The following is a 22,658-nucleotide window of genomic DNA, read 5'->3' as shown; positions in this document are numbered from 1 at the left end:
TTCGCCTTTAACACATACACATATATTTGCTCTAATAATAACACTGTTGTGATGAGACAATGACATAGTCTTGCCAAATATGACCGTGTTGGACATCTAAATATATAAAACATGTTTTGATATCAGAAGATGTATTATTGACTATAACATAAAATTTTAAAAACAAAGGTCAAATTACATAACAAACTTATTGGAAACATAGGCAAAAGAAGAGATGGTTCAGAATATTTGCTAATTAGTTCCACTCTTTTCAAGAAAACAGCGGCAGAGCTTGCTCTCCTGAAGCATAAGATATGATACGCTTTTTAAGCGGCGAAATGTAGTGAGCCCCGTGGAATGCAGCCGCTCTTAGAGCATTCAGCGGTCCGAAATCCACTGAGTAGATCTTCTGGATTCCATCTAAAACTGCCATCATTGCCATATTTGCAGGTTTTCTCTCTGCTTCATATCGCTTAAGCAGGTTTGCCTACAATTAAAGATTCAAGCAATCAATACATAGGAAAGAAGAAAATAAACATGGGATTTAAAACTTAAGAATTTGAGCGTATACCTCGCCTATATCGGTACCAAGAGCAATGCCCTCTGCAATGGCTTTGGAGAGAGCGCATGCATCTGCAAATCCCAGATTCACTCCTTGACCAGCCAACGGGTGAACAGTGTGAGCAGAGTCACCGACAAGAGCCACACGCTTTGACACATAATCTTTTGCATGCCTCAAGGACAAAGCAAACATCATTCTTTCTGAAGAAAGCTTCACAACTTTGGGAGGAGTTTCAAATCTTTCCTTGGTGGATATGGTCACATTTCCTGTAAGCCAAGAGAGACTATTCCGTGAACTTGTAGTCTCTGGATGTGGACCATATCCAGAATCCAGAGCGTCGTTTACAGCTTTGATGAAGTCAGCCTCGTTCATAGATTTGCGATCTGATGCCTCTTTTGGGTCCATAGTCCATACTATGTTGCTAAACTTGTCACCAATGGGAAGAAGTGCAATGGGGCCATTGGGTAAAAACCGTTGCCACGCTGTGTAGTTTTCGACAGTGTGCTCAACAGTACAAATTATAGCATTTTGTGAGTAGTTCCATCCAGTTGTTTTGATCCCTGCCAACTCCCTCACTTGCGACTTAGACCCATCAGCGCCTACCTGCACAAAAATTGTCAGATATTCCTAAAGTTGACGAGATTCAGAAACAGTTCCACGCAACTCTAGCGAGGCGAGAACACTTACCACAAGTTTTGCATAGACACTATTTCCATCGCTTAGTTCCAGCTTAGCAAGGCGTCCTCGCATAAACAAGTCAGTCGTAGATGGCACTTCACCAAGACCTGTCAGCGAAGAGCTAGGTAGCATATCCATTGCGTTCAACCTTGCGGGATATATAGTCTTCTGGAGATCTGATTCCTGCGAATATTAGGCCCTCTCATTTAAGAAACAGAAAACATGCCAAACTGATCTATAAAGTCGGATTATCTAGTTAAAAAGTTGTAGAATTTATAAGTGATTAGCAAATGATTCCTCATAATCATAGCACTCTTTCTAAATTCACGCACAGTCTGTTCAGACGAATACCAGAAGAAAAACCTGATAGACTGCATCACGATGATGAATGAAACTAGAACGGACTCAAGAAAGCAAAATACCTGTACACAAGATAGCTGAGAACTCTGAAGAACTTTATTCTCCACCACACACCTGGATCATGTCAAGAATGAGAATTGAGTACACAACTATTAACATCATCAAGGATGCAGATGTATATAGCAATATGCTTACCCCAAAACATCTTGATGTACATCATTAGCATTGTATCTTGTATATCCAAGGCCCGAATAGTCCCATACCTAAGATACGAAACATGACAAACGACTTCATTTTTTCCATCTAGCATATCAGTGTCAGTATATGCAAATCCTTCAGATCACACCTAAATAAATCTAATCGTAGTTTTGCTTTTCAAGTTTAAATTCAAACAAATGAAGAGATACTTTATACCAACATGGCAACATGTAAAGAGGCAACCGGCGGTACAACAGCTTCCACCAAAATTATAACCACAAACATTTTGACAGAGTTTTTCTTTGAACAAATAAAAAGATTTTCAGACGCCATCATATAAAAGCTTCGGAAGGAATAACAACCATTACCTGCATCTTATCAAAATAAGCATGTCGCTGTTCCTGAATGTATTTCCAGGCACCAGTATCTGCATTGTTCCAAAGTAAAAACTAAAAAGGATATACATGGACTGAAACAGGACAAAGACTAAGCTCAAATATGGGTTCTAACTCTAAGTGGCAAATTCAGCATATTAAGTTAACCTTATGCTACCATTTAGTAGCTCTTCTGTTAGCCAATTCTAGAAAGTTCACACCATTTCGAAAGAACAATGAGCAGAAACTGAAGAAACGAGAAAGCCCACTGCGTACCTTTGAGGAAGGATATTGTTGCAGGTGTGACTGTACTGACTCTGGGATCAGGTGGATTCCCTTTCTCTATGATATTTTTTCTCCCCAAAAGAGGATTATTGTCAATAATCGCGACATCCAAGTGTTTCGTCAATGGCTTGCTTGCTGAAAGAATAACAACAACCATGCCATCAAATGAACAACTATTTATTTAGTTGGTGGCAGAACATAAATTACAGGTTAATCGAGAGAAAAAAATTCAGGAATAGCAACCATTGCTTACCCAAAGAAGCAGCTAAAGCGATTCCAACCATTCCACCACCAACAATAGCAATATCATGTTGTGGACTATCAGTAGGATTCCTTTTTGTAATACTCTCCTAAATCATTAAGTAAATTAAACTATAACTAAACTTCTATGAAATAGATGCTTTAATATCTAATAAAGGATATCAAAAACGACTATATTCATGTCCCAAACATGATAAACTGCCACAGTAACCAGCTAAGACTTTGAATGCCAATATCCCACACAACAGCTGCACTAAGAATATGAAAAATCCAAAGTAGCGATCCCAATTCTTCCAAGACAAGTATGAAGATTCAAGGAACTTACATTGGAACCAGAACTAGAAACTTGATGTGACACATCAGTTGAGCAAGCCCTCCGCAGAATCTTTGTTCCACAGACATTTGTACTAAGTTTCCTAACAAGCACCCTGTCCTCGAAGCCAATTAACATTAGACATAGAATGATCTAGTCTTCTTCTCTATTATCCAAAGAAGCTAAATAATGAACATTAAAACAAACACAAGTAATCTAACAAGCAACCCAGTTTCCTATATAATTGCTGAAAACTTGACATACACCACTAAACATGATTATCACCGACAAAAGAAAAAAAGGTTGAGACTTTAACAACGAAACTTAAAAATAAGCAACCCACCGTCAACTCATTAGCAAAACAAGATCAGAGATTACAATTTGATTACAGTGATTCAAATTAACAAAATCAAGGGGAATGGGAGGATGAAGAAAGGCGCAAAACAGAACCTGTTCATGGTATTTGTACAGGGTTGAGACAACAATAACTGGGTTTCACTCGTTACGAAATCTAAAGACCTAGGGAAGGAAGTGTGTGGCGTTTGATTTGTCTCCTCCAGTGGGCGACGAGGCGAGGAGGAAGTCAGAAGTTCTCTCTCAAAAGCAAATTGCAGGTTTCCATAAAAGACCGGTTTAGTCGGGTCCGGTTATTCAATAACCCGTCCGTTAAGACAACCGAATTTTTATTGGCTTTGTAATTGTTTAAGAAACCGGACCGGTTTACTAGTGAACCGGCAATCTAAAAGGCTTGTTTTTCTCACAAGTCATCACAACAAAACACACTTACTTGGCCAAAAAAGATCCAGCAGAACATAATATGTTTTTACATCACACTTAAGAAGAACAAGGAATAAATCCCAATCGAATTTAAAACATAAATTATTGCAAATCTCTTGAGTTTATGTTACAAAAAAAATGACCGTGTGAACCACTTCAATAAAGCATAAGCCTTTCTTTGATATATGTATACTCATGGACAAGACCTGTGTAGGTTAGTTATTATATGTTCTCAAGACTTGAAGTGATTAGCTAGCCTTGTTCTGCCTTTTTACCCTTTTTGGGTTTTTGTTTATCTTGCTTCCTTTTCTTTGATTCAAGACTGACCCAAGTATAACCTGTAGGGATAGCAAATGGGTCTTGTAAAGTTTTCGACTTACTACTACTACTCGTCGAACCATCTTTGTTTGATCTAGACCGACGAGACCACGACGACGACGAGTTTGTGAAGTCTGTTGCAGCAGCTGGACTCTCATATCCAGAAGCAGTCGGGCTCGAGAGAGGCGTCTTAAACTCATCTGCAGGCTCAATTTCTTCAAACTTTGTGAATGTAACTAGCACTTTTATCGTAGGTACCACTGGAATAGCAACCTACATTTACAAAACAATCTCAGAACAGAAGAAACATTAGATTAGCTCTTAACCTTAAACGTCAACATACCTTGACTGGAAATGTTCCAGAGGGAAGCTTTGTGGTAAGAAGTTCTCTAAGACGACGTATAGCTTTAACTTTGTTTGCAAGTATGTCAAGCAAAGGAAGCAACTCTTCTGTTTGTAATGGGAAGTTTGGAGATAGCCAGAGAACAGGACGTAACCCTTTCTTGTATTCACTTTCTTGGTGTGTCTTACCAGAGACTGATGCTTTTGGTTTCCTATAATGCTCATTATCTACTGAGTGTCTTCCTGGTTTTATCTGATTTGACTCTCCCAATAGATTACTCACTTTCTCATTCACACAAAGAGAGCTTCTCGGTGGAGCGTACTGAATTTGCTTCTCTTGTTTACTCTCTTTCTTTCTCCATCCTCCTAACCAACCTTTCTTCTCTCCTTTCTTGTTAGACTGACTAAAATCCATGGCAGGAACTTCAATATGATCGTCGTGCTGCTGATGATGATCAATGAAACCATTCTCAGCATTTACATTTGGGAAGTCTGGTAAATCTAACTTAAGAGCAGCTTCTAGTTGCTTTTGCTCTTCATCTGTTAGAACATCGCAGAGATCATCATCGCCGTTCTCTTTCTGATCACCTGATGCACCAGGAACCTTTCTAGACTTAATGCTAACAACCACATTATTCATCTCATAAACCTTAGCTTTCCAAGGACCAACCATCTCACTCTTCTCCTGCCTCCTCCAATTTGTCTGAGGAGACAGAGCAGCTTGTGTCACATCAATCCCTGGTCTAAAGATATTGCTCTTACACATTGCAGCCACTTCTTTCTTAACATCTTCTTCTGATGGAACTCCACAAGCACCATCCAAAGCATTCACCACTTCCTTGTCCTTATGATTAACCATGTAAAGAGATCCACGAGAAACTTCACCATCCTCTGACCCATCACCGAGAAACAGTATACTCTGATCAGACCGCTGAATCTTGAACCCATCAAAACCAGCCATAGTCATATCCGCTCTCAAATTAGATCCCACCTTCCAAACCTTATAAGTATCAGACGGTGCAACCTTAGAGACAAAAGGCACAACAGAGCTCTCAAAGTGAAAACTCATCTCCAAGTAAAAATCTTTCATCTTACTCATTGTAGCTATCAAACGAGGTAGCCTCCTACACCATTTAGCCCAAGCAAGAGGCTGATAATGCCGGACTATAATCATCGCAATCGCTTCTTGTCTACCGCAAACAGCTTCCTGCAACGCGTTCCAGCCTTCCTCGTTCTGTAAAGTCCAATCAGCTCCAGCCACCATAAGCATTTCAACTGCTGTTGAGTCACATAGCTTCACAGCTAAATGTAGCGGCGTGTCGCGGCTTGGAACATCTCTTCTATCAATCACAGCAGAAATGGCATCTGATTTTGCTTCTTCGGCTAATGAAGCTGCTTCTGTTTGAATCTCACAAGGATCTTTAGGCTTTGGAAGAGAAGACAGTATTGACTTAAGACCAACATAGTCTTTAGAAGCAACGGCTCTGTGCACAGAGCTGTGTATGTACTTTGAAACATCAACGTTCTCCATTTGATCCACAAATCAGAATCTCCAATATTTTTCAAGTCGTAGAGTAAATGGATCAAAATCTCAACCTAATTTAACGATTCATTACAAGTCAAACTAGAAAGAATCAGGCAAAGATCGAGAAACAGAGTTAGACCCTAATCAAGAAACAGAATTTGCATTGTGGGTCTAAATCAAGAAATCGAAAGATGTATGAAAGGTCTCACCTTTAGTCTTTTCAACTTCTAACTTTCACCGCAAGAAACAAGATGACTTCTTCTTACTTCATCATCTCAATCTTTTCACTCTTTTAATCTTCTTCTTCTTCTTCTCTTGTGTATTTGTTTTGTCATAGGAGAGAAGTTGAAAGAGAGATTCTTGTGATCTAATTACAGATCAGAGACACATGTGGGAACGTGAAACAAAAAAACCACACAGAGGGATTTAAGGGTAAAAGAAGAAAAAAAAAAGAAAAAAATCAATCTCGAGATTTGTGTGAACTCTAGAAAATGAATAAAGAAAAAGAATTGATAAAATCTGTAGAATTAGGTAAAAATAAAATCTGACAAAAAAAATTTAGGATGATTGAAAATTTAAGAATCAGTCGTGGAGATGCGATGTGTTTAGTGGGAGGGAAGCGAACAAATCCAAAAAAGACACATTGACATAGGCCTGGGCAAATAAATCGAACCCGAGGAACCGACCCGACCCTGACCCGCAAAAACCCGACCCGACCCTGACCCGCTTCTGTATAAATCACCATTCAGGTTTCGTTTCCAAATACCCACAGGTATCGGGTATTACCCAAACCGAACCCAAGAACCTGTGAGTATTTGTTTATACCCGAGAACACGTTTATACATACATGATATCACATATATTGCCATATTTCCGTTTGCCTTAATTTCCTCTCCTTGAATCCTTGTGAATCTTCTTTACTTTGCATAAACATGTCGAAGTTGCCAATTTTTGTCCGATTTCAAGAATCTTTGGCTTTTATAAACCAAAACTCTCAAATTGGATCTCCAATACCTAATTCCGCTGCTAGCCTCATCTTTGGGTTCTCAGTTCATAGCAGCTAGAACTCGTAAGTTTCATTCTCCTCTTTTTTTTAATTATTGATTGTTTTATGTCTGAAACTCTCTTGATTAATTTATATTATGATTTCAATTTCTTATTTAGTGTAATATAGAACCAGAGATTTTTTTTTCAAAGTCGATTTACTTGAACTTGAACCTGTTGTGATTTTAATTGATACCCCTTTTGTACTTGTTTTTTGGGGGTCGAATTTGTATTTGTTTGATTCACATTAGTTTTGATCTTTTGGGTCGAATTCTCTTCCTTAATTTCAGTCAGTAGCCTCCCTCGAACTGCATCTAATATGATTGTTTTCTTATTGCTTGAACAAGCTATTATACCGTAAAATGCTTACATATTTTAATTTAAGAGTACACGCCAATCGACTTTGAAAAAGCATTTTAGGTGTAAAAGACTAAATTGGCTTGTAAGTCAACCCTCGATAGCTTAATGTGGTATATTAGTAATATCTTAAATCATGAAAAAATTCGATAAGTTTGCTGTTTTGTTTACAAACCCAGAATTCTGGTAGAGACTTTTGCCTTCGTTTTTATTATATTGATTCCAAGTTGATGCTTCTTCTTTAATGTGATAGTCACTAACCGTGTGATAGGTTTGCTGTTTGCTTCTTCTTTATTATATAGATAAGTTTGTGGTTTTACTAACCGTGTGATAGTCACTCTCTTTGATCTTTCTTGTTGTTTCATTTATTGAATAAAAATATCATTGTATATTATCATACATGTTTTGTTCATAGGTGTTTCTTCTCCTTTTTCTTCTTTGTTCTCATAGGTGTTTTGTTCATAAGTGTTTCTTAGATCATCTCCACATGTGCTCTCAGCTTCTCACATATATTTTAACAGATTGGTTTGAGATTTCAAATCATATTATTTTCTTCGCAGGCCTTGTAGAAGGTGATCAACTTGGTCTTCTTCACATGTCTACATTTAGCTTTAGGAACACATCCAAATTTTCATCTAAGCTTTAGTGGTCCTCCATTTTGAAGTTCTTGTTAGATAGGGACATGGTAGTTTCTTTCATATGATAAAACCCTTCCTGGAATAGAATGGGATGTTTTGTCTTGGTGGAGACTCAATAGTCAGAAATTCCCTGTTTTATCTGAAATTGCAAAGGATGTTTTTGCAATGCAAGTGTCCTATGTCGCCTCTGAAAGTGCTTTCAGCACTAGTGGTCGAATCATTGAGCCTCATAGGAGTTGTTTAACTCATTACATGGTGGAGGTGTTGATGTGCACTGAGCAATGGATGAAACAAGATATGAAGATTAATGAAAAAGATTGCCTTGCAAACTCACAGATCCTTGCTGATATTGAACTATTTGATAGTCTTCAGAAAGGTAAGTAATCCGATTATATTGAACTATTAAGTCTGTTTTTTTTTCCAGTTGTAACGGTTTACTAACATTTGTTTTTGTTTGTTTTCAGAGTTTGAAAATGAAAACAACTAGAACTCAGAGACTCATGAGGAGACATTATACTTGGCGGTAAGTTCAGCTCTTACATATTTTTGTTCTTTCAAGTGAGGTTTAGTTTTTAAAATGTTTGGTTTGATGTAACAGGTCATGATCTATGGATAATGTGTTAAAGGCTGACATGCTGGGATGATTCTTCTTTTTTTTTCTTTCATTTGTGGACATGCTTTTCTTTGTTGGGATGTTTAAGTTTCATTTGCTTTGTTGGGATGTTTAAGATTTTAAGACATGTTATGCAGTTTCGTTTACTTTGTTGGGATGTTTAAGTTTCATTTGCGAGACATGATTCTTCTTTCTTTGTTAAGATTTCATGTCATACAGATTCATTTGTTTTTCGGGTTATTCGGGTTTTTCGGGTACATTTCAGGTTTTTGTGGATACTTTGGATATGTTCGAGTAGGTACTATCCATAACCGAATATATTTTGGATACATTACATGTTTCTTAAAGTCAATACCCAAATAACCCGAACCCGAGAGGAACCGAACCTGACCCTGACCCGAAATTATATAAACACCTGCTCGGATCCTTTATTCGTAAACCCGAAAAACCCGAACCCGAATTACCCGAACCTGACCCCGACCCGAACACCCAAATGCCCAGGCCTACATTGACATTAATATATATATATATATATATATATATATATATATTAATGTGTTTAATGAATTAGGATTAGAATGGATTAGTGAGTTAACCATAACCAAAACCAATAGAAATTAAAAAAAAATCTAAATTAATATAATCTAAACCGATTTTAGTAAACCCAAGAAAACCTAATCTGCATCTTATCTTTCTCACCATCATAAATAGCTCTCAACCTTTCAAAGCTCTCTATCCAGATTTCTCTCATCCCCAACTCTCTCACTATCTCTCTTCACCACTAAAGGGTTATGCGTGTTGCATGTTGTGACCCTCTTTCTCTTAGCAGCAAAAGCATCGACTCTTTAAGGCTCTCCTTCTTCTCTCTTCTTCGATGTTACAGGCAGAACATCTCTAGGTAAGTAAGTATCCAGCGAACCCGGGTCTAATATTTGTTTTAATTCATTGAAATTTGTTACTTGTAAGAGTCATATTTTGAGATTAAGTTTGTATGATGAGTTTCCTCTAGAAATGTTGATGTTGAGTGACTTCTTACAAGTTGAGTATGTGATGAACATTTATTTATCTGGTATGAAGAAGGAAGCTGAAGCTGGAAGGTTGCATGCGAATGTTGCATGAGGGGATAAAGATGAGATTTGGGGTTGTTACTGAATGGTGACTGGTGAACCTTACTGGTGAAAGATGAGATTCATAAGGAAGTGTTCTTACAATGACCTTACTGTGAGTGCTCCTTCATTCGATGTGTGATGTTCTTTTGTTATTTATCTCCCTAACTGTATATCTCTGCACTTTAGTGAATTAGTCTATAGGGTTTTTTTTCATTTTGGGCAACCAACCTTGGAGTACTGTTTTAATTTAATGTTTGGTTGACAAAAAAAAAAAATCTCTCTTTCAGGTTTTGTTTAGATCATAAGTTTTCATTCTATTGTGTTTTTGATAAGATGATTCGTTTCCATATCTGAAAATGTTTTGCTCCATTAATTATTATAATGTCTTTTTATGCTTTTATTGTCTATTTTATTCCAAATGTTTTAATTCATTGTTTTGTCGTATCTATTGATTTAATTTCAGCATCCCCAAGATTCTTACTTTTAATTATTGTTTTTCAAAATAATCTCTTTAATATAAATTCAGTTGATTAATTACAGTTTTTTCATTAGTCACACTACACATGATTTAAAATAAATAAATATTGGTAGTCTATTTATATGCCTTAAGTCTCTAACTCATGGCCGTAATTTTTTATTTTTTATTTTTTCAAAATGCAGGAGCATAAGCTGATCGACAAACCTCTAACCTTTTAAACCTGAGACACCCGGTAACTACTTATGACATCTCTCAAGATTTTGTATACACCAGATTTGTTTTTGTTTGCTTCATGTTATGTTTTTTTCGTATTATTGAACCCTTTAGTAACTTAGTCTTGCATCTAGATGATGAAAAAGAACAGCCTCCTAATGGTGGTGTGGTGGAAAATCAACATCATGTGCATCACCATTTGGAATGCTAGTAAGTTCTTCTAATCATGCAAAAAGAAGTATGAGAACATTAATATGGAATCACTTTATAATAGAAAAAGATGATTATGATAAAAAAAAAATGCATATTATAAGAAATGTCGAAAGAGTTATTTGTGGTTGCTAACTAGTGGAACGTCTAATTTTCACCAACATTACAAAAAATGCTCAATGAACTTAGATGTAGACAGAAGGGTGGTGAAGATTGATAATTAAATTGCTAGAGAGAAGTGCAGTCGGGTGATTTTTTGACATAATCATCCCTTTATTGTTGTTGCATATAAAGATCTTAGGGACTACCTTATTTATATGAATCTATATTATGTGTTATACTATAAATATTGATGCTGTTGATGTAGTTAAAACTTGGGAGAAGAAAAACAATAATATAGGTTGGAGCTAGATAAGAAAATTTCTAATAGGATATTGTTTACTTTCAATTGTCAGACTACGTTCTATAGAGATGGATATATGTAGTCATTGCACACTATGTAAATACAAAGTAAATAGGGACCCAATGTAAATATTACATAGCCAAATTTCGGTTATTGTTTTATATCATTTCTCTTCACACTGGTGATGCTTTAACTAGTAATCGGTTATTGCTTTATATCATTCCATTTCAGACTGGTGATGCTTTAACTAGTAAAATCCATGAATGCTTGAAGGAAATAGAGAATAGAGGAAAAATACAGTAAAACCTCTATAAATTAATACTCTATAAATTAATAAACACTATAAATTAATAAATTTTGTTTGTCCCAAGTCGGGCCAGTGTAAAAATTAACAATATTCGATAAGATAAGAAGATAATAATTTTTTCGAAATCTCCTTATAAGATATGGTCCCAATAATATCATAAATTAATAATTATGTAAATTTTTATATATATATATATATATACTGATATAATAGTGTATGTTTCTCCTAAAGCTCAATTCTATAGAACAATTGTAATGTTGTATTTTCAACCTATAATAATATCTCTAAAATATTTTATAACATGTCATACAAATAATTAAAATTTAAAGTTTTAATTTTTAGATATGCATCATTTACAATTTGATAATATGACAGATTATTAAAATAGGAGAATTGATATTATTATTCATAGATTTGAATTTATGTGTCTCATGTGTATAAGTCAATTTGTCTATAATATTTGTAATTTATTGTAAATAGTGCTTTCTAAATATTACAAGTTCAATTCCTAAACCATAAAATTTATAACATCCGAAAGTTTAATTTTATTTTGCTATAGTTGTTCCAATTCATAATTTTTTTAAAAATAAACAATTAAAAATATATCTATAAATTAATAATTATTAATTTACACTACAAATTAATATCACTATAAATTAATAAAATGTCTTAGTCCCAACATTATTAATTTATAGAGGTTTTACTGTATAGTGAAATTTAAAAACGTGTATCCACCAAACATGTTATAAATTCTCTTTAAAATATTAATATACTAGTAATCAATAAAGTGGAGGAATATGTTGGAGTGATTGATTATGATATTGATCATCATATAGATAATATAATTATAAAATATTTGTGATCTAATGTAGTAGACGACAAAAAAAAAAGTTATTGCAAATTTTAAATTTATGTTCTTTTTTATATATAGAATTATTTGTAGTTTATTGTCTAATTTTTTTCAGATACTTGTTAAGTTTTATGTCAGATTTAATAATTATTTGTAGATTAACTACACATTATCTTATATATAAGACATTGATACAACCATTTTTTTATACGATAAAACTCTTTCTATGAAACTCTGATCATCTTTGCTTCTTAAATTTTTTTTACTTAACTGAATCAATTTCCACTTCTTCCTAGCATCGGTATGGGATAGTGCATCATTCAACTTGTTTTTCAAGTACCTTCCTATATGTTCAAAAGATTGAATTTGTCTAAAATGATTAAGTTGAAGAGAGAATTGGAAAACCTAAAGAAAAGTTTGGAAGACTAGGTCAGTTGTCCTCAATTCCTTGTTTGCCTAGTTTTGGTTTATTTTTGTCATAGTTCATTTATTTACAGATGCTTCTAAGCATAAATCAATCTTGGAAGCTGAACATTGAGGAACAAGGCTGTAATAAAAGTAGAGTTTCAAAGAAAAATGAATGAGGTAGAAGCCGAGCATAACACTAAAATGATAGATAACGAGCTTTTGGCAAATGCACTTAAGTCCAAATGAACGCATTTGCCAACAACTTGTTATTTAAAACAAGATTCGTAGGTGCTTTTATCTTCTTTTTTATAGTGTTATGTTCGACTTCTACCTCGTTGGTTTTTTTTTTTGAAACTTTGCTTCTATTTCAGCTTTTGTCCTCTCATGTTCAGCTTCAGAGCTTGATTTCTACTCACAGCAACCAGAGTAAAGAACAATGATAAAAAAAAAAAAAATCGAAATTAGAGGTAAATATAGTCAGGAAAACTGAAATTCTCTTTCAAAGACTCCGTTAAGTTCTCTGATTCTCTCCGCAACTTAATTATTTCAGACATAAACAAGTTGTTGAACACATACGAAGGTATTTGTAGAATATGTTTAAGGATACTCTCTCCTGCACCATTGCTAAGAAGTGGTGGAAAGTGATTCATTTAAGTTTAAAAGGTTTTTAAAGAAGCAAACATGAGCATAGCTTTATAGGGAGAGTACTTTATCATACAAAAAGTTTGTGTCTATGTCTTATAAGGTTGTGTGTGATTAATAATTCAAGTAGTTACTAAATCGAGCATAAAATTTTACAAGTATCTGAAGAAAATTATACAATAAACTACTAATTTTATATTACAAAAATAAAATATAACTTTAAGATTTGTAATATATAAATATATATATATATATATATATATTGTCAATCAAACATTAATAAAAAATGAATCCCAACGTTGGTTGTCCAAACCGGAGGGAATAGTTTACAAATGAAATTTCAGATAAAAATTTGTAATAATTTTTTTTATTGTTTATTATAGTAGATCACCTATATTTTATAATGATAATATCCTTAATAATCAATCTATCAAAATTAATTATGTCAAACACATTTCTCCATTCGATTGATTACACATGTTTTGATGGATTCACGTTTTTAGCTCTCACTGTAATGTTTTACTTATCCGATGTAAACAGTTTCTTTTGACTGCAGTTTTGAGTCCTACAAAAGCAGGCCCCTGTGTTCCTGAACGAGGAAGAGGGACCTTAGACATGCAAGTGTAAGTTTGAGTACTCTAATAAGTCTCTGACTTTAATTATGTGCCTTTTTGAGATTGTAACATGTTTAAATTCCAATAGTATATGATTTGTTTGACTTAGATGGCCATACTAATAATTTATGTTTTTATCGGTTTTTAACCGTGTTTTACATTCAAATTTTGAGTTTTTTCGATAAGAACAAGATGTTTTCTCGGTGTTTTCGTACTATTTCTTATACTTTCAGGTTCTAAGATGTTTTGGAGAGAAAGGAGAATTATTGGACCATTTTGGATTGCTACCGGACGTGATGGGATGAAGTCAGGAGTTCAAGACCGATCAGTCCTAACTTACGAGCAATTGGTCCCCATTCTTTCAGATTAAATCTCTTTATATCGACCCAGGACGACAAGAGAAGCCTGGACAGATCGGTCCCATACCTGATACTATTTTTTTTTTTTTTTGTCGGCTATCCATTTTCATTGATTAACCCAACATGGACATATTACAAGAAAGATACAATGTGAATTTTCGGAGTCCAATAACCCAAATATAAAGCCCAAACATAAACCCATACAAATGATACAACAAAACAGGAAATTAGGTTTAGAGTGGGACATATGGTAGATACGTGTTAAAACGCAAGGGTGTGGTGGAAAACGACCGACTCAACAGTCAACGCCGTCTTTCCACCGGATCTGAAAATCCGATCGAATCTGAAATTTTCCCGGCGAGAAAATCACCCTTTTCACCACAAGATTCGAGTAGATTTCAGAATCTTACTCCGAAATTCACCAAAACCTTTTGCAGTTTTCTTCTGAGTATGAAGAAACAGAGGTCCAAGAATCTTCAGATCCATTAGCTCCGGAAGATGCGAGAAGATGAGATTGCCAAATTAGGAGAGTCGCAAAACTGCGCTCTCCTAATTTGTTCTTCACCAGCCACGAATTCCACTCATCACGATTCACAAACTCAAGGAGAAACCATAATCCAAAGCCGATAGTACGGCCACCATTATATGGTATGAGGATTTACTCTCCTAAAGAATGAGATCGAGCATCAGAAGATCCAGAAACTCTGATCCTCTCCTCAGCTTTTGCCTCTTCTACTGATAAGAAAGGTTTAATGAATTCTGCAAAAGGAGAAGAAAAGAAGAAAAAAAACTAAAAAAGATAGCCACAAAAGCTAAGTACATCTCGCACTTAGGCGAGAAAGACAAAACCAGACTTAGCCGGAAGCAAAAAGACCGACGAAAAGAATCACCGGATAGTATAAACAGAGCTTTTTCTCTCTAAAAGATACTTTTTTCTTTTAAACTAGTTTTTTAGGGCTTTCTCTTGATATTTAATTAGAGGCTCGATTTCTAAAGATAAAATTTTTATTCGAGACGACTTTTCTGCTATATATTGTAAGTTTGGGGAGACAATTTCTACTCTTGATTCCTTGTTTAATTTAGAGACGATTTTTGAACTCTGTATATATTATTTTGCAATTCAATAATGTTCTTGTTTCTCCATGTCTTAGTAGATTCTTAATTGGGTTTAGGGTTTTAGAATGGTTGCTATGATTAATTAATTGATGTTAGGTTGTTAACTTGGGGATTGATCTTATTTTTTTCATAATGCTTAAGTTAGAATGACCACCTAGATTAGATTATAATCTTAGGTTTAATCATTAGGAACCAAAAGTTTTGTTGAGTTGCTTGAAAAACATAGGTGAGTAAAGTAATCTTTAGTCGATTAGAGTTGAAGTTAAGACATTTTGTGAAACTAGAACTTGTAAATGCTTGCTTAATTTGCTAGATTCAAACGAGAGATTAAGATCTAGAGAATTCAATGCGAAAGTAGATTAGTTTTACAATTGTGATTTAAATTCGAGAACGATGTCTAATGCATACCTATGTTGTCTCCATTCCTTATCATTTTTTCTAACGATTCTCTGTCCTCAATGCCTTTACTTATTAAATACAACTACTTGCGTTTTTATTCTTTTGTTAGTCATTTTAATTCACAAATTCTCTTTGTTTTAGCTTTACTTATTCTTCAGAATTTATAGTATAATTACTTGGTCTATGAGGATCCCTTATATAATAAAACGGAAGTACACAATATTGTTTTGTAAATTATATAATTTTAATAAGTTGGTTACAAATAGGTTATAGATTAAGTTTTATATTATTTGTATAGTCTGGATTTATTGTTTCCAAAAATCTTAAAGAAAATATTCTAAAGAATCATTTGATATCATCTAACTTACCATATTAATTTCTTTTATTAAATTATTCATCAAATAAAATCTTTTGATATCTAACTTAACATATTAATTTGTTAATTATTATTATACTTCAACTCTCACTTTTATATATGAGTCTATTTTGTGAAACATATAAATTATCGTACTATTTAATATAATTAAAAAATAGTTTTATTTCCGGATATACCATAGGTTGAATTTTTAAAAACAAATATAAATGATTCAATATATAAAATATTCAAGTTTTATTAATATTATTCTTTAATAATATCTATTAAATTAAAAAATTTACTGAGTAACGGGTCAAAATTAGAATATTTAAATTCAATTTCATACGTTTTTTGTTGAATTTTATAATTTTATATAATATAATAAACTTTAAATAATTTATTTTGAAATATTTTTAAAATATTGAAACTTGATATTAAAGTTAGAAACTATAAACACTCTAAATTGGTTTGTTATAGCAATGTCAATAATATGTCACTATAATATGAAAGATTTTCAAAAAACCAAGTATATTAAAATAAAAAGTATAATAATATATTAAATTACTCATAATATAATAACTTGCTTTTTAAAAACCAAATTCACAAAATTATGTCTTATAATGACATTCAAGTCATGAGGTAGGATATACATTGTTGAAATAACTTCACGTTCATAAAACTAATACAACATATTAAATTTTTATTTTAAAATAGAAAATATACAAAATTTTGTATAAAATAAAATTTAACTAGTGTTATAGCACATGTACTTATCTAGAATCATTAACAATATAGAACTTACAAAATAAGTTTCTTTTTCAAGTCATCATATTTAATATATGATTTTATTGCATAATATTTTATCCTAAAAAACTTTTAAAAACAATCACATAAATTATATTTTATATAAAAATTACAATATAATTAAAATGAATTTCTACCCTTGCTCTAGCACGGATCTTAATCTAGTTCAATCTTAAAGTGTTACAATGATATACATACCATTTGATTGTGGTAGAGTACATATTAAGTTTTAATTGACATTTGATCACATACTATATGGAAGAAGAAAGTTGGTAATGTATATATTTTTGGAGTATCCATTCATATATGGTAAAAAGGTTAATGATCAAAGTACAAAATGCATTCGTTTATCAATCAATTTATTTTACTTGGACTAATTTGTATTACTGTTGGGATACAAACAATATCCTACATCTTGAAGATTAGAAAATAAGTTTCTAATATATAAGCCAAAACCAACTCCAATTAGTATGAGGTTTTTTGGGAAGAAGCCCAATAAGAAATCCGTGCGGGCTTTGCCATATGAGCCCAAAGCGGACAATATCATATTAATAGGGAAGTTGGGTTGGACTTGGAAAGCATAACAATTGGTATCAGAGCTTAGGTTGAATAAAAAGGGTACTGGAGCCTAGGTACTTGGGTTTAGTTGAAGAGGATGCCAAAGTATCGTGATATATAATTTGAGGGGAGGTTTGTTAGAATACAAACAATATCCCACATTTTACGATTAGAAAATAAGTTTCTAATATATAAGCCAAGACCAACTCCAATTACTAATATATTTTCTTACATATTATAGATAATGACGAGATGATTATTATTTGATCTGATCCAAATATTGTTGAGGACTAGAAAACAAAAGAAACATGAATGAATTTAATATGCTTTCTGGTTAATTATATAGTTTTAGGATCTTTTTGTATGGTTACAAAACATGAATTGAAATCTAAGTTTCTCCGCTTAGTTTGAACTTGTGTAATGAATTGTGTAACGGTGTTTGCAGGAGAGAAAACATGAATAACAATGTGATGATGATTTTGTCTCTAATTAAACAACTTTGGTTGGTCATTAGTCAAAAATTTTATTATTGCTAGTTCTTAGTATATCTTCCTCCATCGTCAATAAGAACTTCATGTGTGGAACTTCATAGTGTAAGTTTAGAGAGATTCATGCACAAAGTGACTAAACTTACACTATGAAGTTCCACACAATGAATCCCTCTATATATGATTATAGACCATTAATTGGACAAACAAGGCCTCATGCTCCTTAATATTTTATCCGATTCGAGTGATGTATTTGCGTGTTAGGTTTATTATTTAACATAGCTAGAAAGATTTTATATGTCTAGCCGGCTCACAACAAAATGGACCGTGATATCATTAGAATAAGTTGGAGTGAACATTGTTGGAGGATCTTCCGGAAGTAAACGAATGTTAATTGGAACTGTTATTCTAGTGTTTGTAAGAGAAAATGTCATAGGAAAAATAGTCTCAAAACGCCAAGAATATGGAAAAAAAACTTTTTATGATATTTTCTTAATAGGGTAAAATAAAATATTAAAAACACTTTTAATTTGTTGCTGCATGAGGAACATGCATGTAAAGCATATGTTTGCACAATATGTAGTATATATACGTAGTACTCTAATACGTGTTGCTATACAAACTACAAAGGTGACTTTTGTCTAGCAGGTAAGTATTAATTTGGTATTGTAGGATCACGTTACAAAAAGATTTTGAATTTGGAGGTAGGAGTTTAAGGGAACTAGCATGTTAATAAGTACAGTAAGAGTATCTAACAATAATTCTCCAGTATTCGATTAGCAATACTAACGGCTAAGTTAAATGATTGTTGAGTATTACACTATTATATTAAAATTTGATAGCCGCTAAAATCCAAATATAAAATGAAATCTTATAGGGAAAAGTTAAAGAGTAATACTTTTCCACGTCGATTAGATAAACTTTGTCCATTTTATGTATTTGATTACAATTGGTTAAAACTAATGTATAACCAAAGTATCTATAAGTATGGATAGAGATAAGAAAGCTAACGACATGAACAAGTGTGACCGACCACGTCAAGTACTAAGACGTACTGTTTCCCTAAGAGACTGCCAAATCGACACGTGAAATCGGTGGTGTTTTAAAAATATATACATTAGATTTCATGAATACTCTCGTAAGCACAAGTGTTGGTCGTTGGTTAAGCGGTCGAAGAGACTATACACGCCGATCTCATCGTACCACGTGAAGTACATCAAAGTCACGTGATATACAACGTTATATAATCCGGAAACAGATGATATCATCATATCTAAGTTGAGGAATAATTTGTCGCCATATATTTTTGTCTCCACCCTCAAGTTTTAAATCTTCTTGTGTTTGGTTTCATTGTCTAATTATGGTCGTAGAATGTGAATGTGTTGCAAATTGGCTATTAGTTGCATCATATGAAGTTTGATTCTCTTCGACTTAGTTTTTAGAATAAGTTTGATATAAGGCGGTTTAGTAGCAAAGTTTGTGTTCGTATTGATTTACTCACTACCTTTGATTTGGTTCTCTGTCTCCAGTATTATAGTGGATCTACGTGATGGAAAAAAAATAGTGGATCTACGGTTTATGTATCTGAGTCTTAGTGTTTGAATCGGTATTTTACAAGTAATATTAAATTCTATATAAAACTAATTTGAGCATCGCTAGCTCTCTTGTAATACTCGTTTATTCTTCAGAAAAATTGTTTTCCTTTTTAGTAATTATGATGTTGTGAGTTCTGTTCGTACATACCCTCAGACGAGAGAGTACATACAACGTTTTATATACTTTTCGTTTTCTTTCAAATTTTATATACCAAAGATTAGAAGAACTGTTTGTTTGGTGTCATAAAATGATATAATCTATTTCCGTTTTTAGCTCTCAGAGTTTGTTAAACCGCTACTAATTTTTTTATTCAGTGATTTTTGTTTCTTTTAATTTTATTATATTTTATATAAATATGATCTGAATTTTGCGGATAAAACAAAAAAAATTTATATATACGATAAACTGGCTTTCCGAAAATCGATTTGTCTCTTCAAACTAATTGTACATCAATAAATGCAAGAGGTCATTCGGATCATCTAATTTAAAATCGGATAACTCAAAGAAAATTCTGAAAAAGTACATGAAACAAATATTTGAAAATTGAAAATTCATATGAATAAGCATAATGTATTCAAATAAAATGAGACTTGTTTTAGTAAATGAGACATTTGATTAATGTTGATAATTCTGTATAGACTCCTACTATTACTTTTTTTTTTTTTTTCACTTATGAATTTCTATTGGAAAGTTAAACAAAAAGTTTCTCAGCATTGGTAAGAATCAAAACCTTTTTTTAAATAAAGCCGGCATCAATATTCTTAGAAAGAACAACAACTATCAAAATTAAAGGCAAAAAAACCAAAGAAACATAAGTACTAAAACAGTAAAACTGAAACTCTTTGAATCAGAACATATATAAAATGCATGTTTAAGTTTGGATAGTCATATTGCGATAATAATACTAATACAAACGAGTAGATTATAATTATTATTATATTTTCATTCCTTTTTTTTTGTCGACACGAGTAGATTATAATTAATTTTTGTCAATCCATTAGTTTTAAAAATAAACATCAATAATAATAATCAAATTTAAGAAGATGCATATTTTTGTATAGTCATGATAGCTTACATACAAAACTCTGATCCTATGATTTCGATAGGTCAGCATAACTACAAAATTTCTCAGAAATTTATCTAAAACTTTAACCTTTTTCCTCCACTAACATGATTTGAATTTCACTTGTATGCAACTTTGGGATATTTCGTTCTGGATCTGCTTTATATTTTACTAGAAAAGCCTTGTGATTTTATGATTGGTCGGACAATTCCATAGTCAAATATACCTATTACCTAGTACGGACTGAAGATATACTACCACAGAGTTTTACATGAATCAACATTAATAGAAGCTTCATACATCTAATAACTGTCGTGAGTCGTGACCAAGTAAAACCAAAGTTTAGAAAATATAAATTTAATTTAATGTAAATTCATTAATATATACATGCATCAGGTTCCCTATATGGCTTGTCAGGTTGTATAACTAGTCTAAAAGGTTTATCACTTTATCCACATAATAATTTGTTTATCAACAATTTCGATATATGATTCGTGTCCTTGTCCGAATAATTAATTTGTTTGTCCAAAACACGAATTAATTATCTGAAAACTTTGAAAATGTGAAATGAATAAGTTGGCCATATCTTATCAATTTACTTTTGGTAGTATTTATAAGAAAAGACTATTCAATCATAAAAAATCAATTACAAATAATATGATTAAAAAAAAGTGAATATATCTTTAAAAATTGTGGAATAGCATTATTGGATGGACATATATATCTCCTGATTCACAGAGCACGATTCATGAAATATATGTAAAAGAAAAAAAGATCAAGATAATTAGAATGGCCACTAGCATTTAGGATACAGACTTGATCCCAAAAAAAACCTTTTAAGACACCATCACCTTCGACTTCGAATCTCCGCAATGTTGCCACGACCACCTTCTTCCAGTCTCCGGCTGTACAATGTTGTATTTTGTCATTATTTTATGCTGTAAAACAAAATAAAACTGTGAGTTAAATCGACTCATACCAAAATTGTCTGACTGCGGTGTCTGATAACCAATCCAATCCGGTTCAAGAAACTTGGACCCTAAGTGATCCTAACAAACGGTCCACTACCATCTCCCCAGTGTATTCCTCCACTAGCAGCATTTTTACATTATTCGTTGGACATTAATCACAATAATTGACTACTAACTTCTTAGAGATAAGTTTTTAGATATATTATCCTTTCTAGTAATAACGTGGAACCTTTATTACACACCACATGAATTTTACATTAGTGTTAAAACACACACACACACACACACACACACACTTAGATACTTTACCAAGTCATACCAATTATAGTACGTACGTATAGTATATATACACACTTCCTTTGGTATCTTCTACAAAATCTCATTCACCAACTGTTCTCCAAAAAACAAAAACAATTTTCATTCTCATTGCACATTTTCAGTTCTGTAATAAAAGTAAGGCATGCAAAACTATTTTTTTTTTCTCTTTATCTTGATGTTTCTAATTAAATTTTAAAGCCAATATGTACCCAAATTGGTCTCCGAACCATAGTACGTCAATCTATACCCAAGGATCACTTATGAATTCTTCATTCGTTTGCTATTAGCTGACCCTAGCTATAATCTAGCTATATCCAAGTGCCAAATATATCAGCTGACCCTAGCTATAACGGTTTGTAATTATATATAAAAAGTACAACATGATATGCTATTTTGTCCCAAGTACGTAGGGTTTTTCTTTTTCCCTGATAATTCTGAAAGGTATCATATTAGATGACTTTTTTTAATTGGCAAATCTATGCCATGAAAACATTTGACTAATTTTCTCTGTGATAAACAACATGTTTATATATTTTTTTGTTGAGAGTATATGAGTGACGCAATTTGAATCTTTGATTTTTAAAAGTATATATACATTATCTACAAAAAAACACCACGTTATGTAGTCTATAGAGCAATCTGGATTCGCTACTATATGTGTGTCTAAATTGTAAAAAGGTTAAAAATATTATAGTTCTTCCATTAAGTGTTGGCATTGAAGTACTAGTTTTGGCATTCACTTTCAAACATAATATCTCCACCATTGAAAAGAA

General features: G+C 32.8%; 2 protein-coding genes and 2 long non-coding RNA genes across 12 annotated transcripts; 2 read left to right on the top strand and 2 right to left on the bottom strand.

The window, feature by feature from the left end:
- Positions 1–114: 114 nt before the first annotated feature.
- On the bottom strand, positions 115–3,643 carry LOC104766319 (uncharacterized). Its single transcript, XM_010490182.3, has 10 exons — positions 3,461–3,643; positions 3,023–3,125; positions 2,690–2,786; positions 2,428–2,571; positions 2,146–2,204; positions 1,775–1,842; positions 1,642–1,693; positions 1,229–1,402; positions 551–1,144; positions 115–466 (listed from the first exon to the last, which is right to left on the bottom strand). The coding sequence occupies exons 1-10, from the start codon at positions 3,466–3,468 to the stop codon at positions 251–253; spliced, it is 1,515 nt and encodes a 504-aa protein (XP_010488484.2). The 5' UTR covers positions 3,469–3,643; the 3' UTR covers positions 115–250.
- A 131-nt stretch (positions 3,644–3,774) lies between these two features.
- LOC104766318 (uncharacterized) lies at positions 3,775–6,377 on the bottom strand. Of its 2 annotated transcripts, none has more exons than XM_010490179.3 (3): positions 6,182–6,377; positions 4,449–6,043; positions 3,775–4,378 (listed from the first exon to the last, which is right to left on the bottom strand). In XM_010490179.3, exons 2-3 carry the CDS (start codon positions 5,976–5,978, stop codon positions 4,040–4,042), a joined length of 1,869 nt encoding a protein of 622 aa, XP_010488481.1. In that variant the 5' UTR covers positions 5,979–6,043; positions 6,182–6,377; the 3' UTR covers positions 3,775–4,039. The 2 variants fall into 2 exon arrangements, with proteins under 2 accessions (XP_010488481.1, XP_010488482.1); XM_010490180.3 differs by having other exon boundaries at positions 4,449–6,071; positions 6,182–6,302.
- Positions 6,378–6,863: 486 nt separating this feature from the next.
- On the top strand, positions 6,864–8,771 carry LOC147920516 (uncharacterized). Its single transcript, XR_015590422.1, has 3 exons — positions 6,864–8,387; positions 8,476–8,534; positions 8,610–8,771. It is a non-coding gene; the product is annotated as an uncharacterized LOC147920516 (long non-coding RNA).
- Positions 8,772–9,321: 550 nt separating this feature from the next.
- On the top strand, positions 9,322–14,386 carry LOC104766317 (uncharacterized). Of its 8 annotated transcripts, none has more exons than XR_015590529.1 (6): positions 9,322–9,522; positions 9,702–9,845; positions 10,394–10,443; positions 10,559–10,634; positions 13,785–13,867; positions 14,092–14,386. It is a non-coding gene; the product is annotated as an uncharacterized LOC104766317 (long non-coding RNA). The 8 variants fall into 8 exon arrangements; XR_015590525.1 differs by having other exon boundaries at positions 9,359–9,522; positions 9,705–9,845; positions 13,801–13,867; XR_764000.3 differs by having other exon boundaries at positions 9,359–9,522; positions 9,705–9,845.
- The last annotated feature ends 8,272 nt before the right edge of the window (positions 14,387–22,658 follow it).

The sequence above is a fragment of the Camelina sativa genome, chromosome 19 (genome assembly GCF_030686135.1).
Source record: "Camelina sativa cultivar CO46 ecotype springtype chromosome 19, ASM3068613v1".
Taxonomy (NCBI): domain Eukaryota; kingdom Viridiplantae; phylum Streptophyta; class Magnoliopsida; order Brassicales; family Brassicaceae; genus Camelina; species Camelina sativa.
This window is presented reverse-complemented; position numbering and strand designations above follow the sequence as displayed.

Bases quoted from the DNA above. Each gene is read 5' to 3' on its own strand.
- LOC104766319 (XM_010490182.3), bottom strand. The intron at 1,843-2,145 runs GTAATGGTTGTT...TTCGTATCTTAG, and splicing joins CTTATTTTGATAAGATGCAG to GTATGGGACTATTCGGGCCT. The intron at 467-550 runs GTATACGCTCAA...CTTTAATTGTAG, and splicing joins TTGGTACCGATATAGGCGAG to GCAAACCTGCTTAAGCGATA.
- LOC104766318 (XM_010490179.3), bottom strand. From the start codon at position 5,978: ATGGAGAACGTTGATGTTTCAAAGTACATACACAGCTCTGTGCACAGA. The intron at 4,379-4,448 runs GTATGTTGACGT...TTGTAAATGTAG, and splicing joins CTGGAACATTTCCAGTCAAG to GTTGCTATTCCAGTGGTACC.